Source organism: Oncorhynchus mykiss, chromosome 17, assembly GCF_013265735.2.
Source record: "Oncorhynchus mykiss isolate Arlee chromosome 17, USDA_OmykA_1.1, whole genome shotgun sequence".
NCBI lineage: Eukaryota > Metazoa > Chordata > Actinopteri > Salmoniformes > Salmonidae > Oncorhynchus > Oncorhynchus mykiss.
Window position 1 is genome coordinate 72,902,204 of NC_048581.1, and position 16,262 is coordinate 72,918,465.

Here is a 16,262-nt window from a genome sequence, read left to right on the forward strand (position 1 = left end):
AGGCCTGGTGGTGAAGGGTAGAGCTGGCCTCTCTGGATGTGGCCTGGTGGTGAAGGGTAGAGCAGGCCTCTCTGGATGTGGCCTGGTGGTGTAGGGTAGAGCTGGCCTCTCTGGATGTGGCCTGGTGGTGTAGGGTGGAGCTGGACTCTCTGAGTGGGGGCTGGTGGTTGTGATCTTGGAGGATGTATGGCAAAGTTCCTCTTATTTTGGTTTTTGCTTTGTCCCAGAGGAGTTTCTTTCAGTTCCTAGCAAACGCCATGACACCCTGCTTGTTCAAGTGTACTAGGTCGTACATCATCTGGGGGTGAATGTCATGGTGGATCGCCAGGTAAACATTGTCCAAGAGAGCACAGCCTCTAGACAAATAATTGTTGTTGCTTTGAATAATGTGGAAGGGCACAGCTCCATGTGGCAACAGGGTAGACATAGTGATTTTGGTGTTAGGAAATCTCTTTGCATCTCTGGCTGCCACAGGTCCTCTCATTGCCATCAAATTATTTGGCTCCCGAGTGGTGCAGTGGTCTAAGGCACTGCGTCTCAGTGCAAGAGGCATCACTACAGTCCCTGGTATCGAATCCAGGCTGTATCACATCCGGGCCGGGATGGGGAGTCCCATAGGGCAGCGCACAATTGGCCCAGCGTCGTCCGGTTTTGGCTGGGGTAGGGTGTCATTATAATATTTGCCCCATTTCATTTATTTCTTGACAGACTTTTCAAGACACTTGGTGTTGTTGGTCACCATAGCTTTCTGACTGACATGCCAGGGAATAGCAGTGTCTGTCTGAGAAATGTCCCATTGGAGTCACATTAAAAATGAAGGCAATAGGGTGCTCTGCTGCTGTTGTGGGCTGTGGTGTCTGGAATGATTTTTGGGGGGATGGAGTGGGGTGGGGACCACAGATGGCCTTTCGTTCCTCTCTTCTGAAGGTCCCAGCATGGCTCCACTGGCGCTGGTGCTCTGGGGCTGGGATGTAAAGATCCTGGGGAGGTCGGGTCAGACCTGATTACTGACCTCATGTACTGAGTCTGTGTGAGTTCCGGAGGTTCAATACGTGGTACTGCCGATGAGGGGATGTGAGGGTGTGATATTGAGGGTTGTGGTAGGCTCCAGTTGCTATCTTAGAGTGTGGATGGTGGTGTCTCTGTGTTGTAGCAATTATATGACTGCTGACAACTCCCTTTGTAGCTACTCCCCGATGTCAGCTACCTCTCTCCTCATGATGCTCTAGACCGTTGCCAGCTTCTCTCTCAGCCCCTCCTTATCCTGCCTCAGAACTGTCACCTCACCACACAGCTCATTCACCTCTACATCCAGTAGGGAGATACTCCCAAAGCCTGGAACATGTTGTCGCTCTCCATGTCTGCAAGGATGGCTTGGTTAGATATGAGAGTGTGGGACTTTAGGAATTAACTGATTTCCCATCAGTCTTCTGATTAAAGTGTAGCAGTTAGTGTCATTCTCTTTCAAGGTGTCTGTTAGCTCTTTCAATGATGTAAACTATTGTATATATAGAGGATTAGTACAATTTCTAGGCCATTGAATCGTTACAGTGCCATTGTTGTAGGCATTAATGGTGAAGAGTCGATTATCAGGCTCCTGTTCATGAAATACCAAGATTTGTGGACCATTAGTGATTTATCTTTTTCCGACATGGCCAAAGTACCCACATGTGGCAGAATACCAAGCAGCAGTATGCTGTGTTGCAGGCTTTGGTTTTCCAATGTATATATTTTGAGGTTGGGTGTTAGCACGGTAGAGCATGGGGCGCACCAATTGGTGTCACCTCATTAGTCAGTATGTGTTTCACCTGTGCTGGCCCAGGTTATATTTAAGAGTGGTTGGCCGAGTACTCCAGTTGTTTTGAGAGATGTGGAGAGTTAACACCTTTAGTTGGCGTGGCTGATTTTAATTTCTAGACAATCAATCCTTTATCTGATCTTCCCTGGTTTTGTTTTGCTCCACTTTTTGGTTTGCTTCCTCACTTTAAGTTTGGTATGGGGTTTTATTTTGTTTGCCTTTTAGGTCCCAGTTGTTGCTAGACAACTTTCAATGGACACCCCCATGAGTGTCTTTCAGAACTCCTCCTAAAACCCCACTTGTTTTGGTTGTTGTCAGTGACTTTTAGGTTCCGTTTGAGTAACAATTAATGGTTTTCTTGCTGGGGAACATGACATCTGTAAAGAAGAGCACGTCAGAGATTGTATTGTCTCCAATTAGAGTATAATCAGTAAACGATGTCTCTGGATTTTTCCCTCTTAACTTTTGTTTGATGCTGTTTACAATGTTCAGAGTTCTGTTCAGCTGTTAGATTAAATGGAATGGGCCAAGTTCCTGCTACGATTGCCATTTGTTATTTTTAGAATTTGAGCATTGATGCAAGCAACTTTGAAATATTGAATTTTTTTTATAATAAGAAATATTAGGATACCATGAGTATATAATTATAGTTTATTTAACTTAACTAGGCATGTCAGTAAAGAACAAATTCTTATTTACAATGACAGCCTACCAAAAGGCCTCCTGTGGGGACGGGGGCTGATTGTTAGGTAAACCAATAGATGCCAAGTCTTTCATGTATCCTCCAAAGATGGAGCGGGACAGTTCATGGCTTGATTATTAACACTGTTCACACCAACTACAATGTCCAGAATAATCCTACTTTATGTGCTTGTTTAGATTTGGTTTCCTTTTCAATGCCTTGTACGGTCTTTCCTTTAGAAATCTTTCAGAAACCCTCCAAATCAATTTATTTTTCTGTTGGTTTTATCCTCTATTTTTCCTCTTTCTCGTTGTCCTCATGTCCTAGTCCCTCAATCCTGCTCTTGTTGCTTCTTGCCAGATCAAGTAGACTAGCAAGCTTGCATAGCCAGGTTGATCAATCTCAATCAATCTTCTCAAATGAAAAATATCTCCAGATGTGGAGAAAGCACTCCATTGAAACAACCATACTGTTCCCAAAAAACTAAATGATTGAATCATTTTAAGAATGAGGAGGAGCCTAACTGCTGCTGCTCAGATGGGGTTGAGGTGATTGAGGTAATATGTACATATAGGTAGGGGGAAAGTGACTAGTCAATCAGGATAGATAAGAGTAGCTGCAGTGAGAGTATGTGTGTATTGGAGTGGAGTGTAGTGTGTGTGTGTGGGTAGAGCCAGTGCAAGACGGTCAGTGCAACAACCAAAAAAAGGGGGTCAATGCAAATAGTCTGGGTAGCCATACGATTAACTGTTCAGTGGTCTTATGGCTTGAGGGTAGAAGCTATTCAGATAGACTGTAGGCTGCTACAGACAGGGAAATAATGATACAGGTATAACTCACAAGATATACATCTTAACACTAAATATATAGATGTTACAGTGTAAAACCATAGCGTAAAACAAATATGGGCGCTATACTTTAAGAGTTCTTTTGTACAAAACTGTTCAAACCACAATGGTGAGATAATTAGCTGATGGGTATATACCAAAGTAATATTGTAATGCTTGCATGACCTCAGGATACCAACAGGTTCAGTGTTTGTGAATAACTTCTATCTCAATCCCAAACAAAAGGGTGCACCTCTCCAATACAGGTAGTGTTTGTCCATAAGATGGCAGCATTGGGCTAGCTAAGCTTAAGATTTTGAAGCATTGATAGTACATTATACTGGATGGTGGATCAGAAGACCTGATAACACACAATAGCCCATGGATGCACAATGTTCAGAAGTGGGCACACCTCATAGTGATTATAATTGGTACCCAAAGGTCATAACGGTAATGAATATGAATATGAAAATAACCTCTCACTCAATGTCAACAAAACAAAGGAGCTGATCGTGGACTTCAGGAAACAGCAGAGGGAGCACCACCCTATACACATCGACGGGACAGCAGTGGAGAAGGTGGAAAGTTTCAAGTTCCTTGGGGTACACATCACTGACAAACTGAAATGGTCCACCCACACAGACAGTGTGGTGAAAAAGGTGCAACAGCACATCTTCAACCTCAGGAGGCTGAAGAAATTTGGCGTGGCACCTAAAACCCTCACAAACATTTATAGATGCACAAACGAAAGCAACCTGTCGGGCTGTATCACCACCTGGTACGGAAACTGCACCGCCAGCAACCGCAGGGCTCTCCAGGTGGTGGTGCGGTCTGCCCAACGCATAATCAGGGGGAAACTACCTGCCCTCCTGGACACCTACAGCACCCGATGTCACAGGAAGGCCTAAAAGATCATCAAGGGCAACAACCACCCAGGCCACTGCTTGTTCACCCCGCTATCATCCAGAAGGTGAGGTTAGTACAGGTGCATCAAAGCTGGGACCAAGAGACTGAAAAACAGCCATCAGACAATTAAATAGCCATCACTAGCACATTAGAGGCAGCTGCCCTATACATAGACTTGAAATCACTGGCCACTTTAATAATTGGAACACTGGTCACTTTAATAATGTTTACATATTGTGCATTACTCATCTCATATAAACTCAGCAAAAAAAAAAACATCCCTTTTTCAGGACCCTGTCTTTCAAAGATAATTCGTAAAAATCCAAATAACTTCACAGATCTTCATTGTAAAGGGTTTAAACACTGTTTCCCATGCTTGTTCAATGAACCATAAACAATTAATGAACATGCACCTGTGGAAAGGTCGTTAAGACACTAACAGCCTACAGACGGTAGGCAATTAAGGTCACAGTTATGAAAACGTAGCACACTAAAGAGGACTTTCTACTGACTCTGAAAAACACCAAAAGAAAGATGTCCAGGGTCCCTGCTCATCTACGTGAACGTGCCTTAGGCATGCTGCAAGGAGGCATGAGGACTGCCGATGTCGCCAGGGCAATAAATTGCAATGTACTGTGAGACGCCTAAGATAGCGCTACATGGAGACAATGCCTCTAGAAGTGCAAGTGATATAAAACACAAAATATTCATTAATATGCTGTAATGTTTGCAACCACTTTACCTAGAAGGTAACCTGCTTGCACCAATCCTTTGTAATTACAGTAAAATACTGTGGAAATACAAACCCCTCCCATCAACCAATTTCATTCATCCATTCATTCAATAATTCTGATTAAGGTAGCATTTACTTTTTTACAAAATAGTCCATTTTACTGTACTTGCTTTGATACCATATTTACATTACAATAAGTGTACTGTAATATGAAATATAGAATTTTAATTGCCACAGAGCTGCCTGTAAGATACTGTCAAATTCACGGTAAACTCTTTACAATGTGCCCCTGACAGAGATTTGCCCTTTTATAATTATTGTTTGTGCATTCTGTAGTGTAGATTCTCTAACCAGTCCAATACTACCACTCCACATTCTTTGGAGCTAACAAACCTGATTTGTCAGCGTCAATCTGGTTATGACAAGGTTTGACTTCAAACAGTAAGCTTTAGTCATTACACTTTAAAGGGGTTGCCCAGAATTGTAAGTTATAGGCAGCTATCGGCATGTAAGTTACTGTATTTCATACTGAAGTACACCTACTGTAATATTAATACAGTATCAAAGCAAGTACTGTGTAATGACAGTTTGACACACAGTACAATACTGTAAAAAAAAGTAAATGCTACTGTAATGAATGAATTAAATTAAATAAATTTAGGTGAGATGGGGTTATTAATTCACAGTATTTACATGGGATTGGTGCAAGCAGGTTGGCTGCTATAGTCAGGAGTTCCTTGCGAGCACCACATCCATTTCTATGGGCACAAGCACTGTTCGCCCTCTTGTTGGCGAAGATAACATTTTGCAGGTTTAAAGCTAATTTCCTGCAATTCTACACATTTTGTCATGGGGTACAGAGAACATATTGGGAAAGAGGATACCTAGTCAGTTGTACAACTGAATGCATTCAACTGAAATGTTAATCGACATCCACGACTTCGACACCGGGGTTTTGCAGTTTTAAATCCAATTTTCTTGCAATTCTATACATTTTATCCATGTCTAATGTGCATTCATGTGATATTTGAGTGACTCCAACATTAAAACATCGCAACAAAATCTATGGGCTAAAATAACCTAGCTAAAAAACATTAGCTAACATGGGCTAGTTGATCTGGATATTTCTGACAAGTTATACATAGCTCTCTAAGGTACGCAATTGTAACAGTACAGCTTCCGTCCCTCTCCTCGCCCCTACCTGGGCTTGAACCAGGGACCCTCTCCACACATTAACAACAGCCACCCTCGAAGCATCGTTACCCATCACACCACAAAATCCACGGCCCTTGCAGAGCAAGGGGAACAACTACTTCAAGGTCTCAGAGCGAGTGACGTCCCCCAATTGAAACGCTATTAGCACGCACCACCGCTAACTAGCAAGCCATTTCACATCGGTTACACAATGAATGACATGACAAGAGGAAAACTGATAATGCACTTCCCAATTTCGAAATCTACTATTACAACTTTCAAGAGTAAGTTGTTTGGGAACCACTGTGCTAAGTAATTACAGAATATCAATGAATATTTGGTGTTATATCACTTGTACTTAATAGAGGCCTTAACAAAGGCGTCCAAACATACAGCAACTACAGGGCAAAACAGGTCATGGCAAAATGCTTAACCAATAAAGGTTTACGACTTGCTACCACTCTAAGCTGACTCCTATACATTTTCAACTAAATAAAGGTTAAATAAAGGTTAAATAAAAATTGATATCCATATATCAGTTAAAATGTTACAGCATTCTCACTAACTGGTACAACAAATATAGCCTCTTACAAAGCACACCTCTAAATAAGTTAATGAACCAGAAACAACAATATTTGTTTTTGAAGCAAAAGTTTTTTTAATCCATTTTTTACCCCCTTTTTCTCCCCAATTTCGTGATCACGATCTTGTCTCGTCGCTGCAACTACCCAACAGGCATGGGAGAGGCGAAGGTCAAGTCATGCGTCCACCGTAACATGACTCGCCAAGCCGCGCTTCTTAACACCCGCTCGCTTAACCCGGAATCCAAAGTGTCGGAGGAAACACCGTTCAACTGACGACCTGAGTCAGCCTGCAGGGACCTGGCCCACCACAAGAAGTTGCTGGAGCGCAATGAGCCTAGTAAAGCCCCCCTACCCGGTCAAACCCTCCCCTAACCCGAATGATGCTGGGCCAATTGTGGGCTGCCCTATGGGACTCCCGGTCATGGCTGGTTGTGACAGCCTGGGATCAAACGCCAGGCTGTAATGATGCCACAACACTGTGATGCTGTGCCTTAGATCGCTGCGCCACTTCGGAGTCTGACACAAAAGGTTTTTGACGCTCCAAAAATATGGTATGTTACTGTAATCTGGGGTGTAATTACAGTACAATTCTTTCCCTGTATTTTCCCACAATTCACTACAATTTACAGTATGCTGTAGTAAAGCGTGTCACACAGTATTTCACTGTTGATAATATACAATTTCCCTTTATACATTTTGCCGTTACAGTGTATGTAAATTCCTTGGTTTCTCAACCTGCCAGATAGGTGTGCTTGCCAGGAAGCCTTTTAGCCTGTCATTTATAGTCAAAACATTGGGATAGCACACAGTGAATGCCCTATGAGCAACTAAGGCAGTGAAAACACAATTCATACATAGTTGCCAGTATTGTTTTTGGTGCAGCAGCTGCAACACCACAGTGAGGTGGTTTTCCAAGGATATAAATCAACTCATGACTGAACCTTCTACACTACATTGTATCATGAACAGAAAGTGGGTCTAGCATGGCCCCTCCCACAAAACCTGGCCTCAGAGCATTTCATATTATTCTGTACATAAATCCGAAACACTACATTTAGTATGATATGTTATATTTCATATGGTACATATTCATTTGTGGTGTCCATCACCAATTTCATATGATATGTTACGAATTACAATTTGTATTATATGTTATGAATTTGCAAATGTCCAATATGTTACAATTTTGCAAAACCTACAATGTGTTAAGAATCTGCAAAAAAAAATGACATTAGCTAGCTTGCTAGCTAGGTGGCTAACATTATCTAACTTCCTAATGTTAGCTGGGTTACGGGTTAAGTTTAGGAGTTATGTTAAAAGGTTAAGGTTAGGGGTACGGTTAGCTAAAAGAGTTACGGTTAGTGTTAGGGGAAGGGTTAGCTAACATGCTTCGTAGTTGCTAAGCAGTTGCAAAGTATCTAAAAAGTAGTAAGTAGTTGAAAAGGTGCTAATTAGCAAAAATTCTAAAGTTGTCCGTGATGAGATTCGAACTCGCAACCATTGGGTTGCTAGATCTTCTCGTTATATGTCCAGCCATCCACCCAGACGTAACCATTTGTCTTATGTAACCATACCAAACGTAACATATCATACTCATTCAGGGTCCCGGATTTATGTTTACTAGAATAACGACCCTGGGTTTATAAGCTCGGATATCGACTCTGCCACTTGAGCATGCTTTTGGGACACAGTCGATAGCGCGCTGGACTTCGGGCTAGATGGTCGGTGGTTCGAGGCCTGCTCTATGCCTGTTTCATTACATTGGTGTCAGAAGTGGGATCAGACCATGCATTCATGACACTGCGTGTGCTTGGCCAGTGAGCGCGTTCCTATAAGACGTAGATTCGCAAGCTAGCGTGAGGACGAGCTCTTAGAAAGGAGGAATTAGTGTAACGACCCTGGGTTTATAAGCGCGGATATCGACTCTGCTGCGTGAGCATGCTTTTGGGGCACAGTCGATCGTGTGCTGGATTTCGTGCTAGAAGGTCGAGGGTTTGAGGCCTGCTCCCTGCCTGTTTCATTACACTATGTTACGTCTAGTGTATGAGACCAGGCTGTCCCACGTCGCAGCTGTCAGGGAGCTTTCGCCCTTAATAGCTCAATGGTTGTGCTAGAAGCAATAACACATAGAAACTCACTTAGCCTAGAAATGCCAAGGTTATCTGTAGCATGTTTACCATATAATATATCGTAACTGTTCCTAAAAAGTCAGTTTATTTGAGTTTAAATGGAAGATTCCAAATGGGTCTGTGGTTAAAATATCAATTATTTTGCAGAGCCTAAATTCAGCAGACTGTCCTTCCAAATCGGCCCCAAGAAACTATTGCATGTCACACTACATTATTACCTTTGTCTGGCAAACACCAGTAATCCTGGTAGCGCCAGGTAGGCTATAGGAATGAATTGTCAAGCTTTGATCACATATTGCAAACTAAATGTACACTTCATCCTATGAAACTATACTGCCTATGTTGAATGAATGGACTTGTACGACTGAGTGGAATCAGCTTCAAATTAAATAGCTGCTCATCGGCAATAAATAACATCTGTTTGTCAGTGTGGTAAAACAATCTGTCGTGAATGTCAATCTTCAAAACGTCTACACTGTAGGTCGTATCGTCGTCACTATAAGGTCATTTTTCAGCGTCAAAACAACACATTGCCTATGACATCTACACTTGTTTACGTCTTCCCGAAAAGCCCATACGTCGTTTTCGGTTGGCTATTCACAGCCCAGCTTTAGTCGAATGTATGCATGCATAGCACATAATAAACCTTATTATCTAAAGTCCAAATTCCTTACCCGTCAGATCCAGATTCTGCGTGCTTTTTGAACGACTGGAGCCTCTCATCATCCCTATTTAGTTCTGGTGTAGCCTACGTTGCGTAGAGGTTGGTTGTGGTGTGTGTGCGTCTGATGTGAGAGGGGCAATCACACGGAAGAAACGTGCCGCAGCCAGTTGAGGTCTAGAGCTGTGCGATACTGTGATGCATGTCGTCTATGCATGCACACACCCACTTCTGCTGGATTGCTTCAGAGTGATTGGGATTCCTCTGTAAGAGGCTCCGGCTGAGTTTACTATCCAGCTTCTCAAAATGAACATATTTGAACACATATGATATTTGTCTTATTGTTCACACTGTGTTTCAGCTTGGGCCAGGAAATCAAATTAAATCACAAGACAGTCAGGTAGGAGTTTAGGACAGGTGACTGATGCTGTGTAGCCTACTGAACAATGTGTAAAATGTCCTTAGCCTGCTGCGTTGAATGAGTTACAGGCTATATATAGACTGAGATGTAGGCCAAGGTCTTCCAGTGAGTCTAAGAACTCATTTATTTAAGTTTCCTCTGGGATATTGTGTTTACCATAGATGGGATCTGGATGAACACATTTTCAGTGCAATACACCTGAAAGTTAAACTGCTGTAGCCTAATCTGAATTTTAAGATGACATAGCCTATTGATTTAGTACCGACGCTAAATTAGCAATATGGGTTAAGTGGACACACACGCACACACACACCTAACATTGTGACCCAGCAGCCCAGCAGAGATAACAGTGCAGCACGTGACCCGCCTTTGTGGACTGAAGATCGAGAGAGAGATAATTGCAGGGTGCTGTATGTGAGCACAAGACCTAAGGGTAGATAAATGAGGGGGTCATCATAATGGTGAGAGGGAAAGAGACATATGGTAAAAGGCTGATAGGAAGAGATAGAGCAAGTTAGAGAGAGTGATATAAGGGTCACTGTGCATGATAATGGGGCGGCAGGGTAGCCTAGTGGTAACCGGAAGGTTGCAAGTTCAAACCCCCGTGCTGACAAGGTACAAATCTGTCGTTCTGCCCCTGAACAGGCAGTTAACCCACTGTTCCTAGGACGTCATTGGAAATAAGAATTTCTTCTTAACTGACTTGCCTAGTTAAATAAAGGTAAAACATTTTTTTTTAAATGTCTTGACTCCTCACCACGTCTCCATAAGACCATAGCGATTAGCATCCCTTCGTACCACCTTTTCACCTTTCACTTCATCCCACACATCCCCCTCCCACACTCTAGCCTCTGGCAGCATTCTGTGTCCAGGGCTGGCTAAACAGGCTGTGTCCAGACCAGTCACTGCTGGAGGCACAATAAACACCACCCATACCCAGTGGCGACCCATCATTCAGGGCAGGTGGGGCAGAGTTACATTAGAAGTGCCCATCCAAGAAGGCTCAAGGTCATTGGCCACAGATACAATGACGTCAAATCACGTTATATCTACAGTAGATTTGATAAGACTGATCATGTCAACATCATACTTACAAAATCTTAGCAAGCAGTCATCCTCAAGAATCCTTGTCATGGGAAGAGAAATAATGAAGATAAATTATAGGTAAAATGTATCAGTGCTCATTGGCCACTGGACATAAACATTACACAACAAGTTGAAATTCGCAAATTTAACAATGAGTGGTTTGGAAGGAATCAGTGGCTACCTGCAAGCATTGCAAAGCAATCATTAGCCTGCTATTCAGTGGAGTGGCTGTGTGGTCCCAAGTCTAAGATTAACGGTCTCTTTTCCTAGTTTTAAATTATAAACATTCAACATTGGCCATGCTGTTAATGAAGCAAAACAACTGTTAACTTGGAACTGCAAAATCTGACATTAGTGAGTTCCAGAAAACGGTGAACTCGGGGAAAAACGAGCTACGACTGGGAAAATACGTTTTGAACTTTCCTCTAACTCGGAATTGTAAATTGGGAACTCGGACCTCTTTCTAGAGCTACGACCTGAAGATCACTGACGTCATCGTGCTGGAAAGCACCATAAATCCAGAGAATGCCAGACTTTGATGACAATGTTGATGACAAAATTTGCCCATGAAGGACCGCCGCGCCACCTTCTTATTCAAGCCAGCACAGCTCAACAAGTTGAGTCCAACAATGTATTGTATCCTGCTGCGTAAATTATGTAATATTCCAGGGAGATACCTATACTTTAGCTAAGAAAATAATACTAAGTGTATGTTGTGTAATAAGCTGTTAGTAGCCAATGTGCCAGTCCCTATTAAACTGGTCTATTTTCACCTCTAAATTTCGCCTCCTGTTCTAACTTGGTGGTGCACATGTAGCCTATAACCTGTTTTTGAGAAATGTAATCATTGAATATTGTAAGATCTTTCATTGTCTGGTTTGTCACTGTTTGTCGCTGTTATAGTGCAATTCACGTATTGTTTAGTGTTGTATAGTGGCTTTGCTGGCATGCCTCCCACTTTTTTTTGCCCCACCAAGATTTACATGCTAAAATTGCTACTGCCCATTCCAGCCTCCTGCTCTAATCATGCATCTGCTGCCATGACTGTAGTGAGCAAGCTAGTGGCTGTGGAGGAGCTGCTTTGCAGTGAAATCATAACCAACAAATGCTTTATAACAGAGTTATAAAGTTTAACAGGCTAAGTTCTTCATGCCAGTCACCATCTTCTACCCTAGACTGTTTTCATCATCCATTGTGACATGGTAAATTTGCATTTTTATTACGAAGTACATTCTTGTCACACATGAAGAAAAAATGCAATATGTTCTGTTTTATTACTATGTATTTTACTTCCATCCAACAAAATGTAAAGGAGTAAACACAGACTGTTGAATGGCTAAATGAAGTAGCATACTATCTGTGAACTGTCACTCGAACATTCCTTTCTGCCCTAATTCCTCTGGTGTAGAAAGTTAGATCTGAGAATGTCAGTGAAAATATCCATGAGAAGCAAACAACAGCTGTGAGGTCATGATCTGTTTGAGCCAAATATAAGCATGGCCGATATCCCATATTAACAACAGCACAGCCAAACACAACTACACCGAACAAAAATATAAACGCAACATGTTTCATTAGCTGAATTAAAAGTTCCCCAAAATGTTCGATACACACAAAAAGCTTATTTCTCACAATTATTTTGCACAAATTTGTTTACATCCCTGTTCATTTTTCTTTGCCAAGATAACCCATCCACTTGACAGGTGTGGCATATCAATATTCTGTTCAAACAGCATGATCATTACACAAGTGCACCTTGTGCTGGGGACAATAAAAGGCCACTCTAAAATGTACAGTTTTGTCACACAACACAATGCCATAGATGCCTGAAGTTTTGAGGGAGCGTGCAATTGGCATGCTGACTGCAGGAATGTCCACCAGTGCTGTTGCCAGAGAATTTAATGTTCATATCTCTACCATAAGCCACCTCCAATGTCATTTTTGCGAATTTGGCAGTACATCTAACCGGCCTCACAACCGCAGACCACGTGTATGGCGCCGTTTGGGCGAGCGGTTTGCTGATGTCAACGTTTGCCCCATGGTGGTGGTGGGGTTATGGTATGTGCAGGCAGGCATAAGCTAATGGAATTTAATCAATGGCAATTTGAAAGCACAGCGATACCGTGACGAGATCATGAGGCCCATTGTAAGGCCCATTTTTCTTAAGGCATCTGTGACCAAGAGATACGATGGCTTGCGAAAGTATTCACCCCCCCCCCCCCCCCCCCTTGACATTTTTCCTATTTTGTTGTCTTACAATCTGGAAATAAATAAGATTTTTTGGGGGGGGTTTGTATCATTTGATTTACACAACATGCCTACCACTTTGAAGATGCTAAATATTTTGTATTGTGAAACAAACAAGAAATATGACAAAAAAACGGAAAACTGGAGCGTGCATAACTATTCACCTCCCAAAGTCAATACTTTGTAGAGCCACCTTTTAAAAAAATTACAGCTGCAAGTCTCTTGGGGTATGTCTCTATAAGCTTGGCACATCTAGCCACTGGGATTTCTGCTTCAGCTCCTTCAAGTTGGATGGGTTCCGCTGGTGTACAGCAATCTTTAAGTCATACTACAGATTCTCAAGTGGATTGAGGTCTGGGATTTGACTAGGCCATTCCAATACATTTAAATGTTTCCCCTTAAACTAGGTCATTGTCCTGCTGGAAGGTGAATTTTCATCCCAGTATCAACTCTCTGGAAGACTGAAACAGGTTTCCCTCAAGAATTTCCCTGTATTTAGCGCCATCCTTCAATTCTGACCAATTCCCCAGTCCCTGCCAATGGAAAATGGGGATGGGGTTCTCGGGGTGATGAGAGGTGTTGGGTTTGCGCCATACATAGCATTTTCCTTGATGGCCAAAAAGCTCAATTTTAGTCTCATCTGACCAGATGTTTGGGGAGTCTCCCACATGCCGTTTGGCAAACTCCAAACGTGTTTGCTTATTTTTTCTTTATCAATGGCTTTTTTTCTGGCCACTCTTCTGTAAATCCCAGCTCTGTGGAGTGTACAGCTTAAAGTGGTCCTATGGACAGATACTCCAATCTACGCTGTGGAGCTTTGCTGCTCCTTCAGGGTTATCGTCGGTCTCTTTGTTGCCTCTCTGATTAATGCCCTCCTTGCCTGGTCCGTGAGTTTCTGGTGGGCGGCCCTCTCTTGGCAGGTTTGCGGTGGTGCCATATTCTTTAAATTTTTTAATAATGGATTTAATGGTGCTCCGTGGGATGTTCAAAGTTTCTGATATTTTTTATAACCCAATCCTGATAGGTACTACTCCACAACTCTGTCCCTGACCTGTTTGGAGAGCTCTTGGTCTTCATGGTGCCGCTTGCTTGGTGGTGCCCCTCGCTTACTGGTGTTGCAGACTCTGGGGCCTTTCAGATCAGGTCTATATATACTGAGATCATGTGACACATAGATTGCACACAGGTGGACTTTATTTGACTAATTATGTGACTTCTGAAGGTAATTGGTTGCACCAGATCTTATTTAGGGGCTTAATAGCAAAGGGGGTGAATACATATGTACGCACCACTTTTCTGGGGGGGGTATAATAATGTTTTATATTTCACTTCACCAATTTGGGCTATTTTGTGTACAGTATGTCCATTACATGAAATAAAAATGTATTTAAATAACAGGTTGTAATGCAACAGAATAGGAAAAACACCAAGGGGGATGAATACTTTTGCCAGGCACTGTACATATCTGTATTCCCAGTCATGTGAAATCCATAGATTAGGGCCTAATGTATTTTTTTTAATTGATTTATTTCCTTATATGACCTGTAACTCAGTAAAATCTTTGAAACTGTTGCATATTGCATTTATATTTTTGTTCAGTATAACTTCCCATCCCCCAAATACCAGAGGGCAGCAACCATGTGTGCTGGAAGTAGGGGAAAGGTGATTCCTTTTGGTATGTTCTAAACATATGAGGATGACCTTCCAGAGAAGAACTCTGAGGGTCAAACAGCTGTGTTCCAAATAACAGCTCCACTGCTTCTATTTATACAGTTGCTAGTGAAAGTCTACATACCCCTTGCAGTCTTCACATTTTGCTGCCTTAAAATGAAATCTATAAAGAGAATACATTCTATTTTTTCCGTACTGATCTACACATCCTTCTCCACAATTCCGGAGTGATAGAAAAATTATAGAACATTTTCCAAATGAATGAAAAACGAAGATGTATTGATTGTGTATGTCTTCCCACCCAGAGTTAATACTTGGTGGAAGCACCTTTGGCAGCCATTACAGCTGTGAATCATTTTGAATAAGATTCTACCAACTTTGCACAACTCTTAGGGCAACATGTATCCATTGTGTTTGTCAAAATTGCTCAAGCTCATAAAACATTTGTTTGGGAATCATTGATGGACAGCAATATTCAGAATAAAAAAAAATATTAAAGGCAAAGCAAAGCCCAGATAAAAAGTTATTCTGAATACCTAACCCTGGGATAGAGTTTTATTTTTAAGTGGGACAATTACACAAATTGTAATGCCAAAGACACAATAGAATGGCTTTCCAATAGGTGTTGAGGTTTTGTTAATGGTCCTGACTAACACTACATACACCAAAAGTATGTGGACACCTGCCCATCAAACATCTCATTCCAAAATCATGGGCATTAATATGGAGTTGGTCACCCATTTTCTGCTATAACAGCCTCCACTCTTCTGGGAAGGCTTTCCATTAGATGTTGGAACATTGCTGCGGGGCCTTGCTTCCATTCAGCCACAAGAGCATTGGTGAGGTCGGGCACTGATGTTGGGCGATTAGACATGGCATGCAGTCGGCATTCCAATTCATCTCAAAGGTGTTCGATGGGGTTGAGGTCAGGACTCTGTGCAAGCCAGTCAAGTTCTTCTAAGGATCTTGACAAACCATTTCTGTATGGACCTCGCTTTGTGCACGGTGGAATTGTCATACTGAAACAGGAAAGGCGTTCCACAAACTATTGCCACAAAGTTGGACGCACAGAATTGTCTAATGTCATTGTATGCTGTTGCGTTAAGATTTCCCTTCACTGGAACTAAGAGGCCAAGCCCGAAAAACAGCCCCATTAATCCTTCTCCACCAAACATTACAGTTGGCACTATGCATTGGGGCAGGTAGCGTTCTCCTCGTATCTGCCAAACCAAGATTTGTCCACCGAACTGCCAGATGGTGAAACATGATTCATCACTCCAGAGAACGCGTTTCCACTGCTCCAGAGTCCAATGGTTGCGAGCT

At 42.3% G+C, this 16,262-nt stretch overlaps 1 protein-coding gene across 1 annotated transcript in view; it reads right to left on the bottom strand.

The window, feature by feature from the left end:
- Window positions 1-9,950, bottom strand: part of LOC110494521 (6-phosphofructo-2-kinase/fructose-2,6-bisphosphatase 4) — a 39,519-nt gene extending 29,569 nt beyond the window's left edge. Inside the window, exon 1 of the mRNA XM_021569657.2 lies at window positions 9,528-9,950. Within this exon, the coding sequence (XP_021425332.1) occupies window positions 9,528-9,579 (52 nt within the window). The 5' untranslated portion in view covers window positions 9,580-9,950. The remainder of the gene's footprint in view (window positions 1-9,527) is intronic.
- Between the last annotated feature and the right edge of the window lie 6,312 nt (window positions 9,951-16,262).